The 19,862-nt window shown below is 38.3% G+C and overlaps 2 protein-coding genes across 3 annotated transcripts in view; both read right to left on the bottom strand.

Moving 5' to 3' along the window:
* LOC127164128 (protein NLRC3) overlaps positions 1 to 19,862 on the bottom strand; it is a 551,968-nt gene that overhangs the window by 229,286 nt on the left and 302,820 nt on the right. The gene's annotated exons all lie outside the window — the stretch shown is intronic.
* LOC127164130 (uncharacterized) lies at positions 7,793 to 12,766 on the bottom strand. The gene is made up of 5 exons (XM_051107859.1): positions 10,774 to 12,766; positions 10,007 to 10,168; positions 9,806 to 9,874; positions 8,201 to 9,698; positions 7,793 to 8,098 (listed from the first exon to the last, which is right to left on the bottom strand). Exons 2-5 carry the CDS (start codon positions 10,161 to 10,163, stop codon positions 7,876 to 7,878), a joined length of 1,947 nt encoding a protein of 648 aa, XP_050963816.1. The 5' UTR covers positions 10,164 to 10,168; positions 10,774 to 12,766; the 3' UTR covers positions 7,793 to 7,875.

Raw genomic sequence — 19,862 nt, 5'->3', positions numbered from 1 at the left:
AGTAATTTACCATATGAGGTGATAACATCCTAAAACAGGGGTCTCCAGACTCCAGACTTGCTTCAGCGTTCCTGTATGGAACTTGTCTAGTAAGACCCTGATTAGCTGGTTCATGCATGTTTAATTAGGGTTGGAGCTAAACTCTGCAGGACAGTGACACTTCAGGACAGTTTAGACACCCCTGTCCTAAGCAAATTGTTATCAGCTGTAGGATGGTTTTTTGTGTTTTTGTGAGTCACTGAGAATCATCTCAGGCACCTGAGCTTCATTAGCATACAAACCACAACCATTACAACAATTAAGTTCATTTGGGTGATGAAGTGTTTTATAAACTGCATAAATTGGGTGTTTAGTTGTGCTGTTATGGTGTGGTTTTAACTGTTCCTTTTCTTAATTGATTTTCAGATAGCTCAGGATTTCACTATTTTATACCCACATGCCAAAGATAAACTTTTTGAGCTTTGGAGACATGCATCTCAATGAATACTTTCATATTGCAAGACAGAGAAGAGAGCTTTGGATCTCCTTCCAATTCAGACTAACATTCCTTCTGGTGAGAAAATCCTGCTTTACACTTCTGTAGTTTCATGCCTAGTTGGAATATTTTACCTATATATATTGCACCAGTTTATAGATTATTGCATTGTTCTTTTTGTTTAATGTAGAGGGGATGTTGCTTTACAAACTCTGCCAGCTATCCTCCCTCCATTGCCATACAAAATAGGCAGCAAGATAGTTCGGCCCTCTTACCAGGAGGCAAAACAAGCATTTGTTGATTTGCAGCCTGTAAGTACATCATTTATGAAAACACATTTTGGTTCTTATTTGTTCAGTGTGTGTATATTTACCATTTCAACATTTTTTTTAAAGGTTGGAACAAACATCATTGAGTGCTTGGAGGAGGAGGAGCAACGGAGACAATTCTCTCATGTCCTACAGCTTGGGGATAAAGTCTGTTGCTCTCAGGCCTTCGTAATTGTGGGAGGAGTGGCACTCGAGCAAGACAGCCTCTTACAAGCAGTAGATACATGTTTTAAATTATTTTATTTATTGGACATAGAATATCCCAAGCCTGCTGCTGCTGTTTGGCAGTTTCTACAATGCACAATATATTCTGTGCCAGGAGGTATTCCATCAACACACTGCCGCCTACTTAGGCAGTTTATAATTGGCTAAGCTGGACTAAGTTTTGTTTGTCTGTTTTATTTTATTTTATTTTATTTTATTTTTTTTAGTGCTGTCATTCCGGCTTTGCTACTGTTCGGACGCTTTTGCTTACTGCTCCGCGCTTCACGCTTCGTTTATATACTTTTCTAAGATTTTAACCTCAGCAGATCAGCACAGTGCTCAAACAACACATTTTTGGCACAAACACTAAATTAAAAACTTTTCGTGGAATAATACTACAAAAAGGAGACTCTTTGCCTCCCACTGCCAGCAGTTTACATTCCGGAGACGGGAAAACACAGCTGCCTACTTTCAACAGACGAGAAAGAAATGCCTCTTCAGCCTCTTCTGGAATCTACTTGCTGCACAAACTGCCACAGACTTCTACAAAGGATTGTGGTTCTTGAAACAAAGTTACTTGCTGGACTTCCAAAACAGGCGGAACACTCAGCAGATCATCGTCACGGACCCCCTCAGCATACAGCCGGTGAGTCCCGTCAACCTACTGAATCTCAACAGTTTATAAGTGTAGAGGAACAAGCCGAAACTGATCGACACACTAATCGATGGCACAAACAGGGAGCGAGACCCAAAGGCACTCGAGACATCAGATTGTCACGAGTGTCTCGTATTGCTGCGGTAGCATCCTCTACCCCAGATATGGCTATGACAAGGCTTGCAAAAACTGGTATTTTACCACCTCCAATACAGCTTGAGAACAGATTTGAAGCACTAATGAATGTGGGTGAAGAATCCCCAAATGTGATTGAACATGGATCGTATGAGCCAGCAGCTAACATCGCTACTAACAGGCGCTCAAGGTCGAACAGACAGCGGCATTCAGCTCAGAGCGCAGCCGAGCCCAGGACTCTGATAGTGGGTGACTCCATTATCAGAAATATCAGTAGCAGAACAACAACTACATGCTGCTTTCCTCAAGCAACTGTCTCTGATGTGAACAGGGGACTTCGGAACATCCTAATGAAGCACAAGACTGCAAATCGAATCATCATCCATGTGGGGAAGAATGACATTCGGAAAGAGCAGTCAGAACTCCTAAAAAAGGACTTCAGTGAACTCATCGAAACACTTCGAAGACTTGAAGTACAGCCGTTCATCAGTGGACCACTCCCAGCAAGGGGAACTAACATGTTTTCACGGTTGCTCGGGCTGAATACATGGCTACAAAGAACCTGCAGTTTAAAAGGAGTCAACTTCATTGACAACTTCAATCTTTTCTGGGGCCATAGACAACTGTTTAAACTGGATGGCCTTCACCCAAACAAACTTGGTGCAAGAGTGCTAAAGGACAACATCTATTTTTCACACCGTCATCCTTCAGTAGAGTGTGCCAGTCCACCCAACCTGAATGGCACTCACACACCTGGACAAAGTATGAGTGACCACAAGATTTCAAATCAGATTCAGAGTCGTCATGTGGTCGACACATCCCACAAGGACACTGACAACGCCACACAGCCACAACAAGCACTGCTCATGGACACCATCCCGGCTGAGCCCTGCCCACAGAGCTCATCACAGACAGACTGTGACGTATTACATCAGCTCCAAGACTCAGCGCCGAAGGACGACTTTCTGGTAAACAGCCAGGAAAGCCAGGACAACATATTTCAGCCACCGGAAACACCAGAGCCAGAGCCCCGCTCACCAGACACCTTATCCCTCTCTCCAGCATCTCCACTTCTAAGCTTCTCACAGAAAATGGAGGAACTGGTATATGCTGGAACCAGACTCTCCCACTCTTTTGCTGCAAGCCCCCAGATATCAACTAAAAAACGGCGGGCACCACAACCACCAAAGCCTGTGGGCCCAGCTCGCCCCCTCCTCCTTCGAGAGCTCTCCGGCCGCTGCCACAACGCCAGGGCCCAAACCCTCCTCCATCTGCTGTAGGAGAACCAAAAACAACTGATAACAACTCTCAGTGATATGTGTCGGGTCCCCGCTACGATAGCAGCAACACTCAGGAATGTTTACATAACAAGCGGGAACCCAGTGTGCCTGTAGCTTTCTCTATCTCTGTTTTATCACGTGATAGAAAGTGTAAGGCCTTCTCAAGCCGTACAGCTGACCCATCTAATCTGCGGCCTATTAGGTATCAAACTAAGACTGCTCTAGAGACAAAAAGTAATGGCATCAAGTTAGCATTTTTAAACATTCGCTCACTAAAAAATAAATCATTTCTGATCAATGACTTAATAACCACATACAACCTGGATTTTATGTTTCTAATTGAAACATGGCTTGAAGACAGCTGCAGTGCAACAGTCCTCAATGAAACAGCCCCTCCTAACTTTACTTTCATGAGTGTCTGCAGAGCTGTTAGGAGAGGTGGAGGTGTAGCTGCTCTATTTAAAGATGTCTATCAATGTAAGCAAGTGTCATTTGGTCAGTACTTGTCTTTTGAATATCTAGGGATTGTGCTGAAAGGTGCTCCACGAATTCTATTTATCATTATTTACAGGCCTCCAAAATACTCTCCAGCCTTTGTTGAAGAGTTCACAGAACTGTTATCAATGATTTCCTCAGAGTTTGACTGTTTTGCTATTGCAGGGGATTTTAATTTTCACATAGAAAATGCAGAAATCAAAACTACAAAAGAAATTATAACCATTTTAAACACTTTTGACCTGATTCAGCATGTGCATGGACCCACACACAATCGTGGACACACTCTTGATTTACTCATTAGTAAGGGTCTAAACATTTCATCCATTGTCATTAAGGACGTAGCACTATCTGATCACTTCTGTATTTTCTTTGATATATTGATCTCTGCTACCACTGAATCTAGATCCGTCTCTGTCAGAAAGAGATGCATTAACGAAAACACTAGTGTGCTGTTTATGAAGGCTATATCTTCAATGCCAAGCATTTCTGCAGACTCTGTTGATCTTCTCCTGGAGTCCTTTAACTCAAAAGTTAAGAATGTCATTGATGACATTGCACCAATGAAAGTCAGTAAGACGACTGGCAGACAAAAATCATGTTGGAGAAAATCAACAGCAGTACAGAGTATGAAAAGACAATGCAGAAAAGCTGAGCGGATGTGGCGGAAGACAAAACTTGAAATTCACTATAGCATCTGTAAAGACAGCCTTCATGCTTTCAGTGTGGAACTAGCCACAGCAAGACAGAAGTTCTTCTCAAACCTTATAAACAGTAACCTAAACAACACTCGCACTCTTTTTGCTACTGTTGAGAGACTAACAAACCCCCCAAGTCAGATTCCAAGTGAAATGCTCTCTGACAGCAAATGCAATGACTTTGCCTCCTTCTTTTCAGAGAAGATTAATAATATCAGAAAGGTGATTAGCACATCCTCAAGTTATGCAGAGGTTAGACAGATACGACCGCAATTTCAAAAAGAAGTCACTTTGTCTGTTTTTGAAGCAATTAATAGCAAAACTTTGGATGAAATAGTACAGCACCTTAAATCCTCAACCTGCAACCTTGACACACTTCCCACATCTTTTTTCAAAAGTGTGTTTAACTGTTTAGAAGCAGATCTCTTAGAAGTGGTAAACACCTCACTTCTTTCTGGGACTTTTCCAAACTCCCTGAAAACTGCAGTTGTTAAGCCCCTTCTGAAAAAGAGCAATCTTGATAACACCATTTTGAGCAACTATAGACCAATATCTAATCTTCCTTTTATAGGCAAGATTATTGAAAAGGTAGTTTTCAATCAGTTGAACAACTACTTAAACTCAAATGGATACCTGGACAATTTTCAATCTGGTTTCCGACCGCATCACAGTACAGAGACAGCGCTCGTTAAGATAATAAATGATATTCGCCTAAATTCTGATTCTGGCAAAATATCAGTGCTGGTACTACTAGATCTTAGTGCTGCGTTTGACACTGTCGATCATAACATTCTTCTAGAGAGACTGGAAAACTGGGTCGGGCTTTCTGGGATGGCTCTCAATTGGTTCAGGTCATACTTAGAAGGGAGAGGTTATTATGTGAGTATAGGAGAGCATCAGTCTAAGTGGACGTCCATGACATGCGGAGTCCCTCAAGGCTCAATTCCAGCGCCGCTCTTGTTTAGCCTGTATATGCTCCCACTAAGTCAAATAATGAGAAAGAACCAAATTGCCTATCACAGCTATGCTGATGATACCCAGATTTACCTAGCCTTATCGCCAAATGACTACAGCCCCATTGATTCCCTCTGCCAATGCATTGATGAAATTAACAGTTGGATGTGCCAGAACTTCCTTCAGTTAAACAAGGAGAAAACTGAAGTCATTGCATTTGGAAGCAAAGAGGAAGTTCTTAAGGTGAATGCATACCTTGATGCTAGGGGTCAAACAATTAAAAACCAAGTCAAGAATCTTGGTGTGATTCTGGAGTCAGACCTTAGTTTCAATAGTCATGTCAAAGCAGTAACTAAATCAGCATACTATCATCTCAAAAACATTGCAAGAATTAGATGTTTTGTTTCCAGTCAAGACTTGGAGAAACTTGTTCATGCCTTTATCACAAGCAGGGTGGATTATTGTAATGGTCTCCTCACTGGCCTTCCCAAGAAGACCATTAGACAGCTGCAGCTCGTCCAGAACGCTGCTGCCAGGATTCTGACCAGAACCAGAAAATCAGAGCATATCACACCAGTTCTCAGGTCTCTACACTGGCTTCCAGTTATATTTAGAATTGATTTTAAAGTACTTTTACTCATTTATAAATCACTCAATGGCCTAGGACCTAAATACATTGCAGATATGCTCACTGAATATAAACCTAACAGACCACTCAGATCATTAGGATCGAGTCAGTTAGAAATACCAAGGGTTCACACAAAACAAGGGGAATCCGCTTTTAGCTATTATGCCGCCCGCAGTTGGAACCAGCTTCCAGAAGAGATCAGATGTGCTAAAACATTAGCTACATTTAAATCTAGACTCAAAACTCATCTGTTTAGCTGTGCATTTACTGAATGAGCACTGTGCTTCGTCCGAACTGACTGCATTATGTATAATCATTTTCTGTTTTTAAATGTCTTAAACTTATTTTAAATCAATTTTTAAATCATTTTTAAATCATTATATCAATCAGTTTTTACATTTTACATTTTTTGTTTTATTCTTATGATCATTGTTTTTATGATTGTTCTACTTCCTTTTTTTGTGATTGTTTTTATTATTGTTTTTATGATTATTCTACTTCCTTTTATGTAAAGCACTTTGAATTACCTCTGTGTATGAAATGTGCTATATAAATAAACTTGCCTTGCCTTGCCTTGCCTACCTCTTTCATAGGAAGTAAAACACAATTGTAAATAAATTACTTTGTAACAATCTGATGCTAAAATCTGTTGGGTCATTTTTAACCCAACTGTTTTAAGTGAGTACCTGTTTGCTATAGTTTCGACCCTGTCTGTTTTCACCATGTTTTTGTCTTTCCCTTCCAATAAAAGTCTGCATTTGGATCCGCTCGCCTCTCGCCTCCCTCTCCACGTTACACCATGTTGGCATTTAAACAGGCTGTCTAATAGGCGGAGATTAATCTGCACGCAAAGTCGGCGGTCGCGTTGAGCCTTTTGACGAGAAAAGGCTTCAGTAGTTACAAAAATTAATAACTGTGGTAACATCTTCCTACAGTCTATTTTAAAGGTTTAAGAGCTATAAGTAATGAAATACAAAAAACGATGAGGTGACTAGGCTGTCTAATAGACAGAAATTATCCTAATCTGCATGCAAACTTACCTTCATGGCTCACAGGCTTCATTCTGCACGTAAGCATTACAGCTATCGATTTTTAACAAAACAGGCCTACTCAAATGTATCTAAACTAACTATTTTCACTCGTTATTGTTTAAAAAACAGACAAGAGTTATCCAAAGATAGGCTTACTTGGCGCCATTAGACAGCCCTTTTTCTCCCATAAATAAAAACTTGCTACTATTTTACATGCACAGTGTCAAGAGAGGCATAGTCTAGAAGTAGGCCAAACAGCTGAACAGTAAAATAATAATAAAAATAAAAGCTAAGTCAATAAAATAATAATAAAAACAATAATTTAATGGTGGTATCCAAATCATTCAATTTAATTCAAGTATTATATCAGATACATTTAAAAACTTCAATGCACATGTATGTCTATTAATAAGCCTAGTAAAAAGTAGATATTACATAAATACATAAATAATAAATATTATTGATATCTGATATCAAAACTATAAAAATATCTGATATCTTAACTGATATCATAGTTTAACAGATTAACAGTCAGTATGACGGCAATGTAACAACACGCACATAGCCTCACAGATGCATGCACACAGACAAGGCTTGCTTTACTAAGCCCATTACTGAGTGTATTTGTGTTTGTGAGTAGGGTGAGCCCTTGTCTGTGTGCGTGTATCTGTGCTCTGTGTGTGTTGTTACATTGCCTGTGTTAAGGGATAGTTCACTTCAAAATGAAAATTCTGTAATATATTCACCCTCAAGTTGTTTTCAAGAGTTTCTTTCTTCTGCTGAACACAAAGGAAGATAATTATTTAGAATAATGTCAGTAACCAAACAGTTAACTGGACCCATTGACTTACATAGTAGGAAAAAAAAATACTATGAAAGTCAGTGGGTCCAGTTAACTGTTTGATAACTAACATTCTTCAAAATATCTTCCTTTGTGTTCAGCAGAAGAAAGAAAATCACCAAGTTTCTTATCAAGTTTCAAGTTTCTAAGCTAGTGAAGCAAATTGTTGTAAAAGCTGTGAAAATCCTTTGGGATGACTTCCTTCAGGTCTTGGAGGTGTTTGAATTTCAGCTCGTTGATCTTCAGGCGGTCTGAATAGAGTGGGGTGACTGTGTGGCTGTCTGAGGTGGAGTTTCGGAGTTGGTGACTTGGATGTGGATGCCAGTCATCAGAGTGGTTTATTTTGAAGTCCATCGTTCCATTGTTGTTGTACCTAATAGCACAAAATATAACACAACATCATAATCACTGTAAGATTTCATAAAATAATATGCAACATCATAATGTCATGCATAAGATTTACATTGGTAATTACCTGATGGCTCTGATATCGTGGACAGTTGGGTCACCAGGCCTTACTCCAGGGCGCAGAGACTTGCAGAGCCTCAGCTTGGTGAAGTCCTGGAAGAAGGTGTGGTCGATGTACTTGACTTCATATGGATGAGGCTTCACACGGGCCTTCTTCATCAGGTTAACATACTCTGCTGGGAGATACACATCCTGGTCCCTCAGACGCCTCTCGATGACACTGTGAACGGAGTCGCATTCCATCTGAGTATGCCCTTTCTCAAGGTACTTCTGAATGACGACTTTGTTTTTCTTCATAGAGAACTGAAGAAGTGCATTGCTTAGAACTGCATTCCGGTTCTGATACCCGCAGCCGTCACTCCACAGAATAAATGTGTCAGGCTCAGTGTGTGCAGAGAGGTAGTCGACAATGCATGAAGCAAACTCACTGGCAGACAGGGATCCCTCACCTTCATGCCAGACATAACATGTGGCACTGTGTGTCAGCATGTTGTACACAGTAAAATTGTGAACTGCAAGCTTTGGTTTGTAATACAAGGCAGAGGCTTTTAGCTTTGGGCACAAAAGGAGGGCTTGCAAGTCCATACATAAGACCATAGTGTTGTTGCTGGCCTTGTTTTTGTCAGACAACTTTTCGGCGCGGGCCTCTTCTTTTTGCAGGAGGTGGTGCTGCCACTCGTCATCAGGTAAGTTGCCGGTCTTGAAAGCACAACAGATGTTGCACTGGTCTTTTTTTGGGTGGTAAAGGCCTAGGTTGAGACGCTTGAACTCATCTGTGAACACTTGCCTTGACAAAGGTGTTGCATTCTTCTCTGCTGCAGCGCGACAATACACTGCATACAGATCAGCCATCGACTGAAACACAGGTTCCAGATACTGTTTGGATGTTGTGGATCTGCAGTAGTGTGAGGGCACCTTTGGGAGATCCTGTAAAAAGCTGTGAATGAATTCATGGCCTGCCACTGAACGACGTGCGTTGCTGTGTGTTTGTCCCTCTGTGTCTGCTTGTGTGGGTCCCTCCTTTGCCCAGTTAAGGGCTGACCACTCGCCTATTCCTAGGGTAGACAAAAACATACTTTTGCAGACGCGTCTTCTTTGCCCGCTGACCCGTAAAAAATAAAAAAAAGAATTTGATCTTCGAGAATTTTCATACCCTCTTCTCCTTTGCACGGGGACCACATCAATTAAACCATGCACATACATCCTCTTCTCCTCCCAGGTCATATGTTGCCAAAACTCATTGAAAATGTTATTCCTCTCAGGCGTGCCGATTGCACTGCAGTGATGTTTAGCTGACTTGGCACATGCTGCTGATGAACATCTAGGCCCAATTGCCCGTGGCTCCCTCATTATTTTCTTCTGCTTCTGTTTTCCAATGTATGACTTCCCAACCATTCTTCTTTTCTTGTTGATCACTTTCTTCCAGGTTTTTTCAGCTCTCAGTCTTTTCCTTGGAGGTGCGCCTTCCTCTGCATTAGAGTCCTCTTCCCTTCCACGATTGAAAACTCGAAATACACACACAAACCAAACGTGCATGAATGAGTTACATCTTTATACATTGTCAACAGTGTTAACTCTTTAATGAGAAATTGTAGAAAAGCATCTAACCTACCCGTGTCAAACTGCACCTGCTCTGGAGCCAGCAGCGAGGCCTCCTCTCCCTCCAGACCACCAGATAAATCTTTTCAAACACATGGTACAATTAGTGTGAATATTTTTTTAAACAAATGTCTATTGTTGTGAAATCCATCTGCATAAAACTCATAAATTTTGGCATGTGAAATCATGATTATCTCTCAGAAATTTACTCTACCAGCATGCACCACTGTGTCCTCCATCACTGTATCCTCCATTGTTGCTTCCTCTCTCTCTACACTCTCTCCATCAGAGCTCTCACTCTCTATTAGAGCCCTTGCCTGATCATATGGCACATTGACCATCTGACAGAGTTCCTTTAAGGACACAGACATGGTTGCTGCAAAAAAAAAAAATGAATAAAGGTCAAATGATCATTTCCCTAAGTTATACGGCGTGTTTACGTATGATAACGAGGCAAGAAGCCAGCTAGCTTGCTTAAAGTCATGTCACCTTTATTTATATAACGTTAGCGCTTTTAAAATACAGATTGTGATGAACATGACGACAAAGGCAGCTAGGTTACTTGTTTAACATGACGGCGTGCCTTAACATTGTAAGCTACAATCCTGACATAGTAAGTTACATTAAATTATGTTGTTCCTCAGACGAGCGGCAGAACTAGCGGGGGGGTCGCGATTTTTTTTTTTCTTTAAAGCCCCACGAAAATCAGGTTAACTATCTCACCAAACATGACGACAAAACCAATGCATAGTGACTAAGTAAGTCAACGGCAGGCATTTTGTGTGCATTAAATTCATTATTCTCGTCAGAAACAAAACCATGGAAGATTTCAATCAATAAGATAGCTACCGTCCAATGCTAGACCTAGCTGAAAGAAAAATCTAGCATCCTCAGAAACGATGCATTACACCTTAGCACTACCATTGCTTCAAGATCGAGATAAAACTGTTATATATAATATAATTTAACTCAAACATTTACCTCAGAGGACGTTGCTCGACGAGGATTTCTGGAAACGTTCAATCTTGAGGGCTGAGGAGACAAAATGCCGCGAAGTTTCTGCCGCCCACGAAGTGAAGAAGAGGTGGAGTTACGAGGATTCTCAGACAGTTGAAGTGTCCAATAGAGTTAAGAGATTTGCTCTCAAGCTATTTTCAACACCTTAGATTGGTTAATAATTTGTAAAAATAACAAACCCACGTGGGGACAGACCAATAGCATCGATTTGTGAAAAAAATATGAAATTGACTAAATTTGGACATACGAGGTTTCCGCCCGACAGCGACGATATGCACGTGTTTTATGTATGTATTGATAAGCGAGGTTTGATTTAAATCCTACGTGGCGCCTCATACTCACACACACACAAATTAAACAAACAAAATTAAACAACAAAATCTATTTACGAATTTGATGATTAAAACAACTCTCACTGCCTGGTGGCAAACTAACACACTGACTAACCATGAGCTCACACATCAACTTACCTATATGGAATAACCCAGATTTTACTATCAACCATAGTCCACTTAACAACACTAAATGGAAGGAGAAAGGCATCACACATTTACGTCACCTGTTTCCGGGTAACACCTTCATTACATTTACAGAATTAATAGAGAAATTTAATTTAGGAAAAGAACAGTCTTATTATTATCTACAAATTAGAAATTCCATTAAAACTACAACTAGAATCAAAGATATTGCACAACCTTCCCCAATTTTAAAACATATTAGCACAATTAGCAACTCAGCAAAGACGCTTACAAAATGATATACTTTAATATCATCTATAGACACAAACACTGCAGCACCAGTTAAACAGTGGGAAAAAAAACTCAATATCAACACAGATGTGGAATTCTGGAAAACAGTTTGTAGAAATACTTTCACTTTTAATATCCAATTCATTCAGTATAAAGTTGTAGATAGAACACACATTACACAACACAAGATGCTCAAAATGGGCTTAGGAGCTTCTGACAGATGTACCAACTGCAACTTAAATACACAAGACTCCTACTTTCTTGAATTCTAATGCCCACCAGTTCTTCAATTCTGGACAGACGTTACAAACAAACTGACAGAAATTTTCAACACTATAATCCCAACGCTCCCCGTACTGGGCCTCCTCTCAAATTAACCCGTCTTTTAAACGTCTGATACTTTTACTCATGTCTCTAGCTATTGCCAAGAAAACAATATTACTTAACTGAAAAAAACAAAAGCCAAATATCAGTTACACAGTGGCTACATCTGTTAAGGGAACATATCATTCAAGAACAACATACATCCAAAACACAAAACCAGTTATTCAAATTTAATACAACCTTCAGGCCTCTGTTTCTACCATTAAATATTGAATAAATGTAGCTGGTGATTAAGTCCTGATTAAGTCTCATGATATATAAAAATAAAATGCCTTTACAATATTACAATATAAGAATAAAGCATGGGTGTTGTTTACTATACTGTTCAACAATTGCTTTTAGATGAGTACATTGTGTATGTATGTGTATATATGAGTATGTCATTGACAGTGCGTTTATATTGTAATTATATGATAGCTATATGATAACTGACTATGATGAAATCCTATTTCTTTTTATAAGATACTTATAAATTCTGCATATTATTACTATTATCAACACTATTATTATTATTACTATTATTACTATTGTTATTAATAGAGGTGGAAGTAGTGGTCGTCATAGCTAACTAGTGAACATCAGGATTACAGCCAATTATATATATATATATATATACAAATATTAATAATGAACAGTCATCCATCGGATCACACCCAGACTAGGGGGAGTCATGATGGCCCAGTACCCCTTTGGGAAAAAACAAAAAAAAAGATAAAAGTGATGACCAAAGGTATTCACTGGTACGGGAGTCAGGTCTTATTGTTGGCAGGGGGGAGGGACAGGGCGGTTCAAGGGCAGGGTTTGGGTCTGTGCCGATTGGTCTGTTGGTTGCCCACGCCGGCGGGATGGAGCAGCTGTGGGACCTAGAGGGGTAAGAGGTTATCTGCAATAATTCTATCGACTAGTCCATTTTTTACTATTATTATTATTACTATTATGATTATTATTATTATTACTCTTATTATTATCACTATTATCACTACTTCCACCACTATTATTATGAATAATAATTATTATACATTATTATAATTCCAACAGGACTTTAATTATATCCTACAATTTTAAAAGTAGGCTATCATCTGTCAGTGTCATTTAGTTTCCATCTGTATATTGACTATGAAAATAGATCTTCATTAGTGATTGTACATGGCACAATGTTTTGAAGTCACTCAACCAAGAAGTGACTAAGCCTTAACAGAATATACTTAAATGCTCATTATATTGATGATCATATCTGTTGCTCTTTCTGCTGTCTAATACTATATTATGTTATAATGTTATTATTATTGTAAATCGTATTGATGTATATTTAATACCTAGTGCAGTTATATCTATAATCTCTCTTTTCTGTTTTTTTATTTTTACACAGAAATTGAATATAATAATAATTACTATCACAACTCATGAAACTATGGATTTAACCTATCTCTGTACCTGTTTAAACTACCACATCCACACATTTACATCTTGGTCTGTGTTGTTGTTGTTGTTTTTGTTTGTTTGTTTGTTTGTTTTTCCCTTTCTTTCCTCTCCTTTTGTTTTTTTCTGTCTCATTTGTATATATGTGTGTATATATATTTATGACTGATTTCAGCTTACGTGTAAGTCACTGTCAAGATGTTGCTGTCAATCTGTGTTTCACTTTGCTCAATAAAAAAAAGAGAAGCAATATTAAAATGTTTACTTTCTCTGCAATTTAATTATTTTGCTTGCAAAATATTTTATCCACAAATGCAAGGTTATGACCGTTATCCCACACTTTGCTTACTTTCAAGAAGACATTAAAATCTATTTTAAATCAATATCTACCTCATGTAGCAAAAAGGCAACTAAAACTTTGGATGTATGCTCACTCTTTGGTGTTTTTGTATACATTTTATTTGGTAATTTAAAAAAAAAAAAAAAAAAATTTTGGGGGAAATTAGGGTACTGCCAGCCCGGGAGAGTACAGGAGGACCGGGCTCTGAAGGGTGCTCTGGAGGTGCGGACTTAGGAGGGCGCTAAGGAGGAGCGGGCTCTGGACGGCATTGTTGATTAATGAAAGCAGTATCTTATCTTGTGGCCACATCTTGTGGATTTCTAGATGCTGCATTGTTGATCTCTCTGCATTTGCTTGCTGGCACTGCAGATAGTGTAAGTCTGGAAAATGAAATACTTGTTGCCAAAACTATGCTTGCCCACAAATGTCCTGACGAAACAGACTTGTCAACTTTGTGCAAACACCTGCAAATGTACAAAGTAGCCTTTCCAAAGCTACATAAATTGTATGTAACTGCTCTTGTCATTGGCATGTCCTCAGCATCATATGAGATCTCCAGGTTCTGACCATTTTCATTGCTGCATGTCACACCCAAGAAAGAGCCATTTAGTGATTCTGGCCCATGAGAAGTCCATCACTAGTAGCTTAGATATGGATGAATTTGTTAGGGCTAGAAAAAGCAAGAGACTGATGCTGTAGATGCAAATTGTTAGTGTGTATAGTAGTATTCCTTCAAAAAGAAAAATATATATATTTTTTTCTTGTTGTTGATTTTTAACTCAAGACAATGTAATATAATCTACTCAGAAAAAAACACACACACACTTAATAGATGTAGTCAGATAGTAATAATAGTAATAGTTAGTAGTTTTTTTGTCACTACATTCTAAATGTACTGTTATTGCCATGATATAGACTTTGGTGCAAACATAACACACATCCACACACACACACACACACACACACACACACACACACATACATACAAATAAATAATAATAATAACAAAACATATATGTGTGTGTGTGTGTGTGTGTGTGTGTGTGATGTGATCTAGGAAAACCCGTCATTTGTCACGCTGGGACATTTTCAGGAAATGCAAAATATAGGTTGAATTTTAATATTTTGTCAAAATTAGGTTTTCATTAAATTATTATTCTATAACATCTTGTCTATCATCTCTGAAAAAATCTTGGTAAAATTCACTTGTTTAGTGCAGAAAAATAGTGATTTATTGCAGCAATCAGAAATGACTGTGTCTTTCTCTTCTGGTAAGAACACACTGCTGAGGTTCCTTTAACACCACAAAAACAGTTAACCTATCAAAATAAACCACGTAACATATTTAATAAAAGTGTATTAATGCACATTCTCCGCCAGTCCTGTGTAAACTATGCCATGCAAAGTTTTTTTATTTATTTATTTTTAATATGGTGAGATGGTGGAGCACAACACCACAGTCTGAAGTACTGCAGCTGCTCACTTAAACCATCTTACTTGTCTCAATCTGCTCAATCTTGGTGATGTCAGTGACCTAAACCATGTTATAATGGACTATTTCACATCCAGAGATGAAGGATCAGATGATGAAGTTACTAAAGAGGAGGAGTCTGATGACAGTCTGTTAAATGCACAGTGTGTGAAGTTGAACAGTTGCGCTGTGCTCGCTTTTCTAATAGCTATAAGGCACATTATTCGTGCTGTCTAAACATACAAAAGTTTGGAAACTATACCCATCATAAACAACGTGAAGTGGAAGTGAAACCCGTCTCACTTTAAACCCGTCTTTCTCAAAATTACATTATTGAAAATCATCGGTATCAGCCAACTTAAGATAACCATAACTTTAGTTACGTTCACAGGTTTGGAAAGGGCTTGAACCCAGCTTTCATATGGGATCAAAACATACAAAATTTCACCATGTGTTGGGTTCAGTGTTGGGAAGGTTACTTTGAAAATGTAATAGGTTACAGATTACAAGTTACTCTATTTTAAATGTAATGCGTAGTGTCACTTTTCAATTAGTTTATTATGTAACGTATTACACTACTTATAAAGCTTCTGTGAAGAAATCAATTGTTAGCAGTGGCTAGTTCAAACTAGACCGACATTTAAGAGATACAGTGCAGTCACATTTTATTTGAAAACATTTCACCACATAAATAATTAAGTACTAGTACTTACAGTGCTAGTTTGTTAGTTATCTTATAATCCATTACATTGTAAAAAAAAAAAAAAAATGGCAGCAGCAGCCGCGTTTGTCTGAAACAATAGAGTGAGTCCACGATACCAGGATGACAGAATGAAGAAATTGTACACATAATATTGAACTGAAATGTAATATTTTATTAGCTAACTAAACACAAAACTTCCACCAAGAAAAACTATCAAGCGTATAGTGCCGACTTAAGTTGCCCAGATGAGTGTGTGTTATTAGCTTTTAGCAGTTGTTATTGGGGAATAACACACCTTGTAATGTCATAAATGACCAATCAGAGTCAAGCATTCCACAGAGTCATGTAATAACTTAATTTAAGGCTCTGTTTACAGTAGTGCATTTTTGTTTCAAAACAGCATTTTAAAATGAGAACAATCCTCGTTTACACTGGTGTTTTCACTGTGTTTCATCTCCATCTACACTACACAACCAAAAACGCATTTCACATGACCATTCGTGCAGGTACAACCATAGATATGTCTAGGTAGATTCCCTATTATTTAGATGGCGGATGCATCTACGTGCTTGGAGCGGTCGAATGGGGAATCTACCTATACTTATCTATGGGTACAACAATGAGCATGATGTTATTGTTTACATAGTCATCAAGGATACGCAGAGAGAATGTGAGCAACCACAACATCGTTTTCAGAAGTCTTCGTTTTTGAGGGTCGAAAACGCCAGAGTAATGTAAATGACATGCATAACCATAGCAAAAGTTATGCGTTTTAAATCGAAAACGCACTAGTGTAATTATTATATACTTTGAGACCATTCTGAGGTTAAATACAGAGTTAAAATCATAACAAGAAATAGTTTAATAGCTATGATACTGGTTTTGAAATCAAATGTTTGCATAGTTATGACAGGAAACACTGCCATCTAAACAATGCCTTAGAAAAAACAATTAACCTTAAAAACTAAAGTATATGCATAAACTCAAATAGGAAATAAAAGAGTTAAGAATAAGCATGTGTCCTATTCTGTGTACTAAACTCCTGAAACATTTGTGTCTCATTTTAGAGCAGTCAATGCAATTTATGAAAGAAGTCAATTAAATCTGTGTGTGTGTGTGTGTGTGTGTGTGTAGCCCCCTCTGTAATCATTAACATTTTCAAAATTAACTGTAATTTAATTACACATTTTTTTTTCTCAGTAACTGTAACTAATTACACTTACATTTATTTTGTAATTAAATTATATAATTCTGTTACATGTAACTAGTTTCTCCCCAACACTGACCGTGTCGGAGGCTTTACGCAGATCTAAAAATATAGCACCAGCTGTTCCTCCTTTATCAAGCCTAGATTTTGTTTGCTTTGTTAAATGTAAAGTAGCTGTTTCAGTAGAATGATTTACTCTAAAACCAAATTGCATACAGTGTAGACCAACCTTAGCTGTATTAAAATAAGATTTTTCAGTTGTTCAAGAACGACCTTATCTGCAACCTTTGAAGCAACTGTCAGTATGCTGATAGGTCTATAGTTGCTAACCTCAAAGTGATCCCCAGATTTAAAGACGGGAGAAACAATAGCTTGCTTCCATGCTGTAGGAAAAACACTGTAATCAAATGATAAATTAATTAGATGAGAAATAACAGGAGCTAAAGTATCTTTATGAGTTTTGAGAATCTTGGTGTCAAATTGATGAACATCCCTACATTTAGTATTTTTTAGTAAACTGATGACTTTATTAACCTGCGTTTCATTAGTTATGACTAAGTTAAAACCTTGGCTATCAACATCAGAAGGCAGAATATTTCTTTCACTTTTTACAAAATTGTTCTGCAGTTCATTAACAGAATTGCTAAAAAATTAAAAGTAGTAGAAATAGAAAAATAGAATTAGAATTAAATTTCCTTGAACTTTGATCTTAAGATCTCGTGGAGAATTTGTATCCTCCTGCAGAAGGCTGTTGACATTTTTTTTCCAAATCAATCTGCTGTTTCCTTTAGCCACATTCAATTGGTAAAGATAACTTGATTTAGCGACTCTCAACTCTCGAATAACTTTATTCCGCAGTCCTTTATAACAAAGCCTGTCAGTATCCCTTCCTGACTTAATAGCAGTCTTTAATGCAGAATCTCTGTTCTTCATCAGCTTCCATAAGTTCTCATTAAACCAAAGTAGATTATTTTTTTTTATGCTTGAGTTTTTTTCTGAACATTTGTAGTGAATTTGTCACTAACAGAATTAATTCTTTAAACTAGCTATTTCCTCATTGAACTGTACTAGCTTTCCTTTAGGTGTACAACAGAAAACATTAGTAGAAGTTGTCACATTACTTTTAAATCTGTTTTAGTCAATGTCCGAGCAACCATGGTTGTGATCAGATTATAACTCTTGATTATGCTTTCAGGTTTGTTTGTAAATATCAGGTCTAGCTGTGTCTTTGAGGATTTAGTGATTCTTGTGGCTCCTTTAATTACCTGATTTAAAAGATTTTTATCTTTAATAGATTTTATCCTCCCAGTTCAAGTTAAAATCACCCATAACAATTATTTCTTTGTCAGATTACATTCCTTTAAAATTTCTGTAAGTTGTTATAAAATATATCATTTGCTGAGGGGGGGTCTATCTCTAACCGGCAACCATCGGGTTACAAGCCCGACTCTCTAACCATTAGGCCATGACTGACCCTTAGTCTTTGAAATCAGAACAAAATGACTGGACTTCCTGTTAAGTCTCTTTCCACTTTAGCCAAACAGCAAATGCTGAGATGGACAGGAAAACCCTTCTATTTTCTGTTTGTGAGCAGCTCCCCTCAGGGTGTTGGCGTCAGTGTCCAGGCCACTGTACACAAAGGAAAGGAAAAAAAGGAAAGTGTGGCCAAGTATGTTGACCCATACTCAGAATTTGTGCTCTGCATTTAACCAATCCAAGTGCACACACACAGCAGTGAACACACACGTCATGTATTTGGTTTGACCTGTGATGACACAGGATGTGACGCCCGTCCCATGGAATGCATGTGATAGTGTGCAACCGCAGAGATAAAAGTTTGTTAGTGTTCCAGTATTCCCGTCTGCTAGCGTCTCCACAAGCATGTATGTTGAAGATAATATTACACGGAGAAACACTGCAATGGCGACAAGGATATAAATGTGATCTCAGCGTGTCTTTCAAGCAAGTGTGAGTGAGTGCACACAGCCCATATACAAAGCCATAGCCATGCAATAAGTGATGAATCATGAACCCATCCAGCCGTTTGACACAGAAACGGACCCCAGTTTGTTAGGACTCGGTGGAATAAATGCATACAGCGTTTTGAAGACTTTCTTGTTGCTATGAACAATACTGGCGATGCTAGAAATAAAGCGGTTTTGTTGTGTGCATGACATCCATGACACATTTGCAGCAGAAGAAAACAGCTATTTAGAAACAAAAATGAAACTAAATGGCTATTTTTCTCCTAAAAAAAATAAAATAAAAATGCAGTACCTCATTTATCACGTACCAAACGTACCAAACTAGAACAAATTAGACTGTGAGATAAAGGGACAGTTGATACAAAGCTGCACTTCATCCAGGCTGCGTAGAAAAGCACTCAGAGAACCAGACTTGACTTTTGAAGCTTTGCTAGATCATGGCAGAACACTAGAAATCTCTGAACAAAATGCAGTGGGTGCTGTCAATGCATTACATCACAATCATAAGCAGCAGAGTGAATTCAAAACCAGCAGACGGACGTCTAACACTCAGTCTAGAAATTGTGGAGGAAATGTCCACGTCATGGTGTGACATTTTGAAGTTATGGACCCATGAATTTGACATGAAAGTTCAGTAACAGGTAAAATTGCATTATTGGCCCAACTGGTGGCATTATGTTTCAGGTGTCCTTGAGGGTGTGCTGAAAGTTTCACTGGGGGCTTATACCCAGTGCTTGTGAGCTATAGCCCCTCCATTTGGGCCATGAATCCAATACCTTGACTATGTTGTCACAT

This window comes from Labeo rohita, chromosome 4 (assembly GCF_022985175.1).
Source record: "Labeo rohita strain BAU-BD-2019 chromosome 4, IGBB_LRoh.1.0, whole genome shotgun sequence".
NCBI classification, from domain to species: domain Eukaryota; kingdom Metazoa; phylum Chordata; class Actinopteri; order Cypriniformes; family Cyprinidae; genus Labeo; species Labeo rohita.
This window is presented reverse-complemented; position numbering and strand designations above follow the sequence as displayed.

What these genes read in the sequence shown, in the direction of transcription:
- LOC127164130 (XM_051107859.1), bottom strand. Translation starts at nt 10,163, where the DNA reads ATGTCTGTGTCCTTAAAGGAACTCTGTCAGATGGTCAATGTGCCATAT. An exon ending in GGACACAGTGGTGCATGCTG is followed by an intron (nt 9,875 to 10,006) that starts GTAGAGTAAATT and finishes GTGTTTGAAAAG; the next exon opens with ATTTATCTGGTGGTCTGGAG. An exon ending in CACGATATCAGAGCCATCAG is followed by an intron (nt 8,099 to 8,200) that starts GTAATTACCAAT and finishes TTGTGCTATTAG; the next exon opens with GTACAACAACAATGGAACGA.